General features: G+C 46.4%; 1 protein-coding gene across 6 annotated transcripts in view; it reads left to right on the top strand.

The window, feature by feature from the left end:
• SRGAP3 (SLIT-ROBO Rho GTPase activating protein 3) overlaps positions 1–12,102 on the top strand; it is a 380,154-nt gene that overhangs the window by 275,065 nt on the left and 92,987 nt on the right. For all 6 annotated transcript variants that reach the window (XM_034955696.2, XM_034955697.2, XM_034955698.3 and 3 more), the window contains one exon: positions 5,713–5,775. In XM_034955696.2, coding sequence (XP_034811587.1) covers positions 5,713–5,775 — 63 coding nt within the window. The remainder of the gene's footprint in view (positions 1–5,712; positions 5,776–12,102) is intronic.

Below are 12,102 nucleotides of genomic sequence, written 5' to 3'. Positions count from 1 at the left end.
CCCAGTGTGTGTTTTTCCCTGTATGTATCAATGTGTTTTCATTATTTAGCTCCCACTTATAAGTAAGAATATGTGGTATTTGGTTTTCTGTTACTGTGTTAGTTTGCTAAGTATAATGGCTTCCAGCTTCATTCATATCTGTAAAGGACATGATTTCATTCTTTTTTATGGCTGCATAGTATTCCATGGTATATATGTACCATATTTTCTTTTTCTAATCTATCATTGATCGGTATTTGGGTTGATTCCAAGTCTTTGCTATTGTGAATAGTGATGCAATGAACATACACATGCATGTGTCTTTATAGTAGAACAATTTATATTCCTTTGGGTATATACCCAGTAATGGAATTGCTGGGTCAAATGGTATTTCTCACTTTAGATCTTTGAGGAATTGCCACACTGTCTTCCACAATGGTTGAACTAATTTACACTCCCACCAACAGTGTAGAAGCAGGGAGTTCTGAAGATGGAATGACTCCTCAGAGCTGTCTGAGTTGAGACAGGAAGAGGCTGACCTCTCTGCCCCACAATGATCAGTCTTTGGGTAAGGACCACACTGAGAAGGAGGTGTATACTGGGTGTCATTTTGTCCTCTGAGGCCATCCCTGTAGGGTGCTCTCAGCTGAGGGCTGTCTGCCTGAGCATTCATTGCCAGAGAGAAAGTCTCTTTGCCCACATGGGGCTGACATTGAAGCAAGGGAAGCAAATGATAAATGAATGAACAAATAAACAAACAAGATCATTTACAAGTGCAGAGAAGACATAACAAGGTGCTCATTTTACAGTCAGGAAAGCTAAGATGCCAATAGGTTGAATGACTGAAAGCCCTGCCTCCAAACCAGGTCTCTGTGGCCCCCAAAGTCATCCGCTCTGCTGCCCAACAGGCCTGTGCTAGTCGTGTAAAGTTAGCTTGACTCAAAATTCAAGCTAAGGAACTGGGGCTTGATTCTGTAGACAATGAGGAGGCTTTGGAGGAATAGGATAAGTCCATTTCCAGGAAATTTCACTGGCACAGGCCTGCAGAATGGACTGTAAACTCAAAGACACAAGAGCTAAGGATTTTGGTAAGAGGTGCCTCTTAACAAAGTGAATCTGGGTCTGTGGTGATGATATGCTTGCTACGGGAACTGGTAGTGGAAAATAGGACTGAATCCCTTAGGATGCTTTTGGCTGCAAGTAACGGAAAACCCCAGCTGAAAGTGACTTGATCAATAAAGCTACAGAAGTGGAAGTTCACTGGGAGGCAGGCTGTGGGTTTTCAGTCCAATCAATTGTCCAGAAGGTCATTAATCCTAAGTCTGCTTCCTCTTTTGGTTCTAAGATGCCTGCTGGTAGCAACTGGGCTACATGCATTTCTTTCTTTTTTCTTTTTTTGCCAGCACTCAGTAGAAAAGCTAAAACTTTCCATTTGTCCACAGAAGTCTTTCTCTTCCATCCAGTTAAGTCACATACTCACCTCTGGACTAATAACACATACCAGAATCCACCATCTTGAGTTGGGATGGCCTCCAGCTTCCCTTGAAGAACTCTCCTGGAGGAATGAATTCCTGGGCAAATTCATGGCTCTCTTAGGAAGTAGGAAGGGCAAGAATGGATATTGGGAGGTGGGGGAGGCCAGCTTGCCTGCTACTCAGAACAAATAATTGGACAGTTTGCAGGCAGGACCCAGTAACAGATTGGATTGAGAAAGAGAGATTAAACAAAGTATCAAATAGAACTCCTAGGTATCCAGTTGACAAGCCCAGGGAGATACTATCGCATTGACCAAAATTGAAGGGATGGGGGAACAGTTCACCTTTGGATAATTTGAGTTTGGGGTGATGAGGGGACATCTAGACCATACTGTTTTGCAGCAGCTAAGGATACAGGTCTTTGAGCTTGGGCTGAAGGTCTCCTGGGCAGGACAGAACCCAGGAGAGAGGACTGGGAGATGATGACATGGCTTCTGGTCACCAAGAAGTGGGAACTGGAGTCAGGAGCGTGTGAGGGAGCCAGCTGCAGCAGGGACCAAGAAGGGAAGGCTGGAGGGAATTCCGAAGACAGGACTCTTCCCAGCAGAACTGCCTCTAGGATGGGGTCCCTGCCCATATACACAGTGACAGCACACAAGGATGTTCACTGCATCAATGTTTGAGATAATAAGATGCTGGAGGCAATGTAAATATCCATCCCTAAGGAGCTGGCTAAATTAATTATGATGTCTCTGGTATATGGAATCCCAAGCAGCTGTGCAAAAAAGGGGATATAAAAGTTACATGATGGAAAAATTTCTCAGAGGTATCGTTAAGTGAAAAGATGCAAAGGTGTGTATGATATGCTCCCATTTGTGTTAAGAGAGAACATATGATATGCAAATGTATGTTTGTTTATTCATAGATTATTTCTGGAAAGTATCAGAAGAAATTTTTTGTAGCAGTTTCCTCTGGACAAGGAGGAGCCTTGGGAGACTTATTCTTTCCATTTTACCTGCTGGCTGTTAGAATTTCTTTAACCATGTGCCTTTATTACCTATGTAAAAAGATCATAAAAATAAACACATAAGAAATAGGGTCTTGGGCGTCAAAGGTGTTGGGGAGTTTGAGGACCAAGAGGAGGCCACTGGAGAGTGTCAGAGAATCTGGAGTCAGCAGTGATGGGGAAACATCAGGGGGAGGGGCCACAGGGGAAACTGAGGCACTGATTGTTCACTTGAGAGAATCGTGGAGAATAGGAAATGGGGATAGCTAATTGGGTTCATAGAGCACCAGTACAGAAATCACAGGACACTGTTGAAGGTCCCCAGTGAGCTCTGCACAGAAGGTTCTCCACACCCTCTCGAAGCTGGACGGAGGTGTAAACAGGTCTCTGGAATTGCCTCTGAGGTTTCTGCTGTCTGTTAAGGGGTCTGGCACAAGCAGAGACCACCTTCAGAGGGATGATTCTTGGCAAGCTAGGCCCGGAAGCTGAGAGAAAGGGCTGTGGGGGGTGAGGAGAAGGAGCCTGAGAAGGCGTCATTCTGATATTAAGCCTTCATGAGCTACCACTGGATTCAGAGGCTTCTCACCTCTGCAAGGGTGGGAGGAAGGCTGTTCTTTGCCCATTAGCAGCTGGTCCAGCTATGAGGCTGAAGGAACTGGGAGGAAGAGCAGGAGGCTGCAGCTGCTCAGGGAGCCAAGATCACGGCTCCCATTTTCGATACAGAAACTCAACACGATGGTCTTGGCAAACAGGGAGAATGTGTTGGTCCTTTTAGGTGTCTATAACAAAATACCATAGACTGGGTGACTTATAAACAACAGAAATGTATTTCTCACAGTTCTAGAGGCTGGGAAGTCTAAGAGCAAGACACTGACAGATTTGATGTCTGGTGAGAGCTTGCTTCCTGGTTCATAGAGGGCAACCTCTTGCTGTGTCTTCACATGGTGGAAGGGGCAAGGTAGCTGTCTTGGGTCTCTTTAAGGGCATTGTATTAGTCTGTTCTTACATTGCTGTAAAGGAATACCTGAGGCTGGGTAATGTGTAAAGAAAAGAGGTTTAATTGGCTCACAGTTCTGCAGGCTGTACAGGAAGCATAGCACAGGCATCTGCTCCTGGTGAGATCTCAGGAAGCTTCCAATCATGGTAGAAGGTGAGGGTAGAGCAGGCATTTCACATGGCAGGAGTGGGAGCAACAGAGAGAGAGTGAGAGGTGCAGGTGCCACACACTTCAGAATACACCAAGGGGATGGCACTGAGCCATTCACCCCCATGATACAAACATCTCCCACCAGGCTCTGCCTCCAATGCTGAGAATTACATTTCAGCATGAGATTTGGCAGGAACAGAGGTTCAAACCATATCAGGCACTAATCCCATTCCTGAGGGCTCCGCCCTTATGACCTAATCACCTCCCAAAGACGTCACCTCCTAATACCATCACATTGGGGGTTAGGATTTCAAAATAGGAATTTTGAGGGAGACACAAACATTCAGATTATAGCAGAGAATATTTACCAAAATCATAATCACAATCATAAATAAAATAACAAAGAATTCTAGACTCTTCAAGCTGCATGGAACCTAGAGATAATTTTCTCATTGTTTTCTGAATTGTGTCCTTAAATATCATGAAAGCCACTTCATGGAAATAGGACTGTGGTCAATGAAACTACAGACTATACCTCCTTCTTAGAAAGTCTCCATGCAAGGAAGGACATGAAAGGCACTGAGAAGTCCTGCATTAAGAAAACTTGTCTACCTTTGTTCAATTAGCTTTTTCTCAAATGCATGTAGTCTTAGAAGCCCCTGCTCCCCCTTTTTAGCATAGCATCTAGCAGTGATCTTCAGACCATGCTTTGGAAAGTATTGTTTTAGTTTAAGCTTTTTATTTGATAGGTGAGGTAGCTAAGGCTCAAAGGGGGAAGTGATTCTCCAAGGCCACACAGCCAACAGTGGAAATGAGAAGCTAGATCTTTTGCCTTGTGCCCCAGAGGCCTTTCTGCCAACCTGTACTGCTCCTGTCCCTCATTGGAAGAGACATCTTGGGAGTGTGGACTTGCGACTGTGTCAGGATCCAGGCAATGGTAAGACGAGATTAGGCAGACCAGGGGACCAGCACTGGGGAGGGCTGAGCTGAAATTTGGAGTCAAACTAAGGTTAGGGCATCTGTTGTAACCAGTCCTTGAAAGCTAGGAAGGCTATGTCCAAGTGGGTGCCAGCTGCTGATTCTCAGTCAAGGAAGACAAGCCTTCAGGAAACATCTTCTGGAGCAGTGGTCCCCAACCTTTTTTGCACCAGGGACCAGTTTTGTGGAAGACAATTTTTCCATGGACCAGGGTGGGGCGATGGTTTCGGGATGATTGAAGCACATTATATTTATTGTGTATTTCATTTATGTATTATTGCATTGTAATATATAATGAAATAATTATGCAACTCACTGTAATGTAGAATCAGTTTGAGCCCTGAGCCCTGAGCTTGTTTTCCTGCAACTACATGGTTTCATCTGGGGGTGATGGGAGACAGTGACAGATCATCCTGCATTAGATTTTCATAAGGAGCGTGCAACCTAGATCCCCCACATGTGCAGTTCACACCAGGGTTCGAGGACCTCTGAGAATCTAATGCCACCACTGATCTGACAGGAGCTCAGATGGTAATGCCCGCTCACCCACCACTCACCTCCTGCTGTGTGGCCTGGTTCTTAGTGGGCCATGGACTGATCTGTGGCCTGGAGGCTGGGGACTCATATTCTGGAGGACCTGAGATTTTTCCTGGAGGACTTGAGAATTATCATTTACTCTCAAGAGGAATTGGAATGCCAAATCATTGTTTCTCAAAGTGTGTTCTATGGAACCCCACTCTCTAGCCATTCATGAGGATTGTGCAAGGAGCTCAGACCCTGGTCATACCAGCTTAGTACATGTAGAATTAAAGAAAAATTCTATGGGTCTTCCCCACATCTTTAATATGCTACTGTCACTGTGAGTCACTGTGGTAGGGAAATGATGTGTAGGGTTCTCCAACTCATATGACCAGGGAATCCCATCTGCAAGGAACCTTTCTCTGTGGGTTTGTTTCATGGACATAGTTGAGGAATTTATGTTGTTGTAGATCAATGAAATTTATGCTGATTTCTGTACCCCTTCTGACCCCACCCGAAACATTCCTGACCTTTCGCTTTTGAAAAGAGATTGGTAAATGTAGCCAGCAAACTTCTCCCCCGCTGACATTTGTTCTTCCACATTCCAGAGCAAGGAGATTGGCCTGCAGATGCACGAGGAGCTCCTGAAGGTGACCAATGAGCTCTACACAGTAAGTTCTGCCCAGGCTCACTGCTGTTTTGGGATTGGGTCTCTGTCTTCATCACCAGAGCTGGAGGGAAGCAAAACAGAGGTCTGGAATGACCCCAGGCCTTTCTTATTGCGTTTTATGCTGAGTGACAGTGGGTCATCATGTCAGGATGTAATGACTCACAGCCCCAGCTTCTGATTCTGTACATCTGGGGCAGGGCCTGGGCTTGTCTAGTTTGTCAAAATTCACGAGAGATTCAAACGACCTGCCGCTGTGGGGCGTGTTACCTGCAAGAACAGAGGGCACAAAGTCAAGGCCGGGGGAGTGTGAGTGTGAAGGCTTCTGAAGGCAGAGATGTGAGTTTTGGAGTGAGGCAGCACAGGCTCCAGCAGAGGCCCCTCCTTACCGACTGTAGGACCACAGGCAGGTGGGCAGTTTGTCTGGGTCTCAGTCTCTGCATCTGCAAAATGGAGCACGGTTCCGAGGATCATGGGAGGTCATGGGGTGAGCCTGCATTGCCATCTCCCAGGCATAGTTTCATAACATCACAGTGTGGTCCACAGCTGACTTTGTTACCTGCTTGGAGTCAACATCTAACTGTGCTTGAGATGAGTTTTAGAATCCAAGAAGGTGAGCAAATGGGGACACAAACACATGAGGCGATGATGCAGGAACTTTCAGACTGTGCTTTGAGGAGCCTACGGCTTCCTCAAGAGGAATGTGGGGACCTCATGGAGAGATATGGGGAGTGGGGTGGGTAGACCCAGCAGGTAGAGCTCCAGGCCCCTCAATCCTACCCAATCAGAACAGAGAAGAATGGTTATGTTTTAAATAGATAGGTGCCCTATATAGCATTTCATGAAAAGTGTGTTTGTGTGTTGGGGAGAATCTGCTGGTAAAATTGTATTTGAAAATCCCTGGTATGAGGGGAAAGAACAGCAGTCTGTGAGACGCCCCTTCTGTTTGGTTTTATTATCTTTCTGTGTTTATATCCTGTGTGGCCAGCAGGTGGTAAATTCCTCAGAGGCACTGAGAGCCTTTGCGGGAGGGCCTGGACCTCAGGTCAGAAAGCCTGCCTCAGATCCCAACAAGCTACGGAACTCTAGGCAAGGCGTTTTTTTTCCTGGCCTCAGTCTCCCAATCAGTAAAACGGGGCTGAGAGTTCTTAGTAAAAGTTGAAACTTTTAATTCTGTGATTCCAAATTAAGAAGCAAAACTTGAGTTGTGGGTAGTTTTTAGTTGAGTCATTCTTAGGGTAAAGGAAGAATTGCTGCTTGAGAATGCATATTGCTTTGCATCAGCTGGTCACTGGGGGGCAGAACAGCCTGCTGGGTTAAGGCACAGATTTTGAAGCCAGAGATCTGGGTTCAAATCCAGGTGTTAAGTAGAAATACTAGTACCTGCTTAGTACACATCCTTGTGAGAATTCGAGGAGATCCTATATGCAATGGATGCTTAGAACATAGAGAAAAAAAAGAGCATTCTGTACCAGAAGTTCTGAGTGTCACTATCATCATCATCACTATCATTGGCTCCTCCTTGATGGGTGTGAGGTAGGCTGTTGTACATACTCACGGTGGGGGGAAGGGTGGTGATAAATAACGCAAGCCTGGTAAACCGAATGGGATTGTCCTGCTCAGAATTCTGCAGCGAGTTTGGCTAGACCAGGTGCTCCCCAGTCTAGGTCCTTTTTATGTTCCTCAGGCTCCACTTTGAATGGGTCACTTTCCTCCACAGTGTCAAAACAACTTAGCCCCAATGTCCTGGGACCCCCCATTCATTCCCACCCAGGTCTCTAACTTTTGCTGTGACCTCCAGCGGGGCTCCTCTTCTTGGTGCCCTCTATTTACACCAAATACCTTCCCCCTCTGCTGCTTTTTCCTGCAATCCCTGCTGTCTATACCTACCTGTTAGTGTCATGCTCATTTTTCAAACTCAGACCAAACCCCACCACCTTCAGAATGTTATTACCTCTCGGCTTCAAGTTCCTATGGCAGACGTACCAAAATCTCTTGTAGCTTTATTGTCTATATCCCGTCTCCCAACATGTTGGAGTATAAACTCCCTGGGAGTCAGGTCTTGGCTGAGAAACACTGCATGAAAGGCCCAAAGGCTCCATTTGAACCCAGCTGTGTGTCCTTGGGCAAGTCCCTTCACTTGGCAGTTTCACCTGTGACAAACAGGGATGGTCACCTTTCTGTGGTTTGTAGACTGGACAAGGCCAGGTGATGGTCAGAGATCAGGAGGACAGTGGCATCTCTCTGTGTCCTTCAAGGTCCCAGTGCCCAGCACAGTGGCCTGAATCCAGCAGGTGCTCCATGCACACCTCCCTGTGCTGGCTGCAGGGCAGGATGGCTGGACAGAAATGCCGCTGGTATTGGAGACACAGGCCAGGCAGGGTGGCTGAGGCCCCAACAGGACAAGCCATGCCTTGCCATTTCCACAGCAGCCTGGTGAGGGTCACCAGAAGCTAGTGGAGGAAGAAGGGTCCTAGCTCTCTCCTTTGGAAGAGTGGGATCCTCATGGTGCCAGCACACCCCCTGTGAAGATCATTTGTTGACTGCACACTGAGTCTTTAGTAGTTACTCAGAAACTCAGTTAAATTCAAGCATTTGGGGCCACATGCTGTGGGCCCAGAGCCGCAGTAGGGCACAGTGGGGGATCATGAACATTCAGAGTCTGTCTCTGTCAGAGTCTTGTACATCCTTGGTGCTTCCAGGGTGCTCACTGAAGCAAAGGAGGGAGGAGGGAGGGATGAATACATGAAAGAAACTTGTCTTACTCCTAAGGAGTTTGGAATCTGAGCAGAGAGATAAGACTAGTGGGTGAACCACCGGGGCTTGTCGGGGGGTGGGGGACTGGGGGAGCGATAGCATTAGGAGATATACCTAATGTAAATGACGAGTTGATGGGTGCAGCAAACCAACGTGGCACATGTATACCTACGTAACAAACCTGCACGTTGTGCATATGTACCCTAGAATTTAAAGTATAATAATAATAATATAAAAAGAGTAGTGTGTGAACTGTTGCTACAACACAAGTCAGAGCCTAGTATGTGCTGGACATGTGGGCTCACAGGGGAGGTACCTCTGGGCTTGGCTGTGTGACTCGCCTGTGAGCTCTGTGGGGCTGGACTTTGTTCCCCACAGTGTGCCCAGAGCCCCTGGCCAGCCATGCACACACATAGGAGGAGATGGGTGTGTATTAGTTGAGGGAGATGCACATGTGTGAGAGATGGGTTGAGAGGAGGAGGGAGGGAGGGAGGGAGAACAAGAAGGAAAAAGATTCAGAAAAGTGGGCTACTGTGTTCCAGGGTGAGCTTTGAGCTTGGTGCCTTTGGATGGGTAGGAATTAAAGAAGCAGAGGGAATGAGAGGAAGAGAGAGGGAGTTCTCAACGGGGAAGGCAATTCAGGATCACAGCAGTGCACACTGATCACAGACAGATCTGGATTTGAATTCCTGCTGCACCACTTACCAGCTTGGCCAAATCAATTAACCTTGTTGGCTCTCCTTCTCTTTGTTGCCAAACAGGGATGATCCTAACATCTGTAGCCACTTCATGAGTGCTTATGATGCATCTCACTCTGTATTAGGTATTTTATATATATTATTTAATTAACACTCTTACATTTTTACAGATAAAGAAATGGAGGCACAGAGAAGTGACTTATTTAAAGCCTTTGTTTCAGCTATCAGTTGCTGTGTAACAAACTACCTCAAAACTCTGTGACTTAGAACAACCACAATTTTCTGTGCTCGTGATTCTGTGGGTCAGCAATTTGGGCAGGGTTCAATTGGGGCCACTCCTGTGGCTGCAGTTTTCTGGTCAATTAAAAAAAGAAAAAGAGCCCAAAGTGAGCAAACCCCAATGTGCAAGCACTTTTCAAGCTTCTGCTTGTGTCATATTTGCTAATATCCCATTGGCCAAAGCAAGTTACACAGCCAAGCCCAGAGTCCTGGGTTAGAAAAGCAAGGCCCCCTCCCCTTGCAGAGTCACAATGCAAAGGGCCATGCCTGCAGCCATGCCAGTAATGATCACAATCCTCTTTGCAAACAGTTCACTCCAGCCACCCAGCTGCTGGCGGCACTATGTGCCCCAAATTCATGCTTCATTGCTAGGGATTTCTTCTGAGCACTTTCTAGTTACCATGCCTGGTTATACAAGTCTACAGTCCCCCTCCTCCCTCAGCCCTAGGGTCATTACCACAGTCACTGAGGAACAAATAATGCAGAGAAAGGATGTTCCAGTAAACTCCACTTTTTTTCTTCTTAAAGTTCTGTAAGGGAGGTGGTGGTGGTCAGTTCAGGGGGTCCCTACAGGGTATAACGATGGTGGAGATAAATGCTAAAGGCCCCCATCACTTGCTTTAGAGAAAAGGCTTGTCTCTATCTGGGGCTAGGAAGGATGCAGAGGAGACTGCAAGGCCAGGCATTTTGTTCATTCATTTATTCATTCACTCACTCAATAAGCCTAGTCCTTATCACCCAGTCCTTATCTGCTCAGCCCTTAGCACCTTGAGGCACCCTCCTCTTTAAAGCATGCTAGCATGAGTGTTTATGCACATGTGTGCGTGCACACACACACACACACACTTGCATACATGCATGTGCAGTTTGACATGCACCACACACTAGCACATATGCACACTCACGTGCTTGTATGTACATACACATATATGCAAGCATGGGCACACATATATCCCACTCCACTTCTTTTCCCTCGAACTCCCATCAGCCCAACACAATATAGTTCTTGTTCATGTATTGGCCTGGGAGAAAAAAGGGCAGAGGTAAAGAATGTGGACCAGTATGACAATCCTTCTAGAAGAGGCAAAGCAAAACAAAACAGCTCACAAACTATAAGCCCCACTGTGTTTTCACTGTTCGGCTAAAAATGTGTTCAGATTTTCAATATATTTCTATATTATGAAATGCATGTGTGTCAGTAACTAGTGAACGTCCAGTGTCCCCCCACCTGTCTCTTCCTCTGTGTTCAGCAGTTCTGCTCCAAACTGTGGGCCGGCCTTCCAAGCCCAGGGCTGCAGGAGAGGCCCAGTGACTTTGTTCTTTGCCATGTGGGGAGGGCCTGAGGAGTGTCCATTCATACCCAGTAGCAGCTGGTCACAGGTAGACCCTAACTGGAGCCATGAATCACTCTACCTTTTACTTGTTCAAGCCTTGATTGATTGTGTATGGGCTCAGGGATGTGACATCAACTCTGGGCCAACAGGCAAATCTTGGCAAAGGTGTCTCCCTCCTCATGACTTCCCTCAGAGATGGGGATGGTGGAGAGAGCTGAGACTGGGAGCCCAGGAGCCTGATTTCTGGTCCCAGCTCCACCCTGGGCTCACTGCGTGTCTTTCTAGGATGACATTCAGGTACAGCCCCACAGCTTCATCCTATCTTTGGGCCCTCTGTCATTTACTGAATATTTTTCTTTAAGTTGACCTCCCCTCCCTTTTTAAGTTCCCCCAGTGTTAGTTAATTAGTGGAAAGCAGCCCTGCGTGCTGGAAGAGCACAGGTTTTAGAGTCAGCTGGGCCTAACTTGAAGGCCCTGCCACACAAACTCCCTGAGCCCAGTCCCTCCCTGGAACATGGAGCTGCTGCCAGTTCATTTGTCTGGATTATTCTGGGGAGAGTGATTGTCATAGAGTATAGCCCAGTGCCTAGCAAACCTGAGTCCTGAGTCATTGTGTCTTTTATGAAAGAATGAGGCATAAATATTTTTCCTACATAGTTTGGAATCTTTCTTCTCCATTCCCCATCTCCACTGGGCCAGCCAGAGCCCTAAGAATGTTTTGCTGGAAAACGTGCAGCCACCTCCTCCTTCGTTTCCCATTCTCCAGGCCTGCTCTCTGTGATGCTGGCTCCATACTTGAGCTGGATGACTTTCCTTTAAAAAAATAGTTTAATATTTAAATTTAGAAATGGAAGATACATACACTTGGTTAAAAAAATAAGACAGTAATTAAACAATAAAAGAAGGTACCCAGGAAGAAGCATGTCTCCTGACTCTTTCTCCATCCCCGTATAACCTCAGTTACTAGGTTATTAGTGTCCAGTTAGCCATGTCTCCTTCCAGAGACCTTTTAGCCATCAATCAGCACACACGTTTGGGCATATCCCACACATTCCTGTTTTATGCAAGTGGTGACAACTGTATACTTACTATTCTGCATCTTGCTTTGCGTTCATAGGTATATTTTGGAGATTGTTTCATCTCAAGAATAACTAGAGCCTCCAATCATGCACAGTGCTTGTTGAAGGCCAGGGGCTGGTCTAAATGCTTTACATGTACCGATCCATTTCATCCTCATCATAACCCTTTGAGGTAGGTGGCATT

The sequence above is a fragment of the Pan paniscus genome, chromosome 2 (assembly GCF_029289425.2).
Source record: "Pan paniscus chromosome 2, NHGRI_mPanPan1-v2.0_pri, whole genome shotgun sequence".
Taxonomy (NCBI): Eukaryota; Metazoa; Chordata; class Mammalia; order Primates; family Hominidae; genus Pan; species Pan paniscus.
The sequence above is the reverse complement of the archived record's forward strand: the minus strand, read 5'-3'. Positions and strand labels throughout refer to the sequence as shown.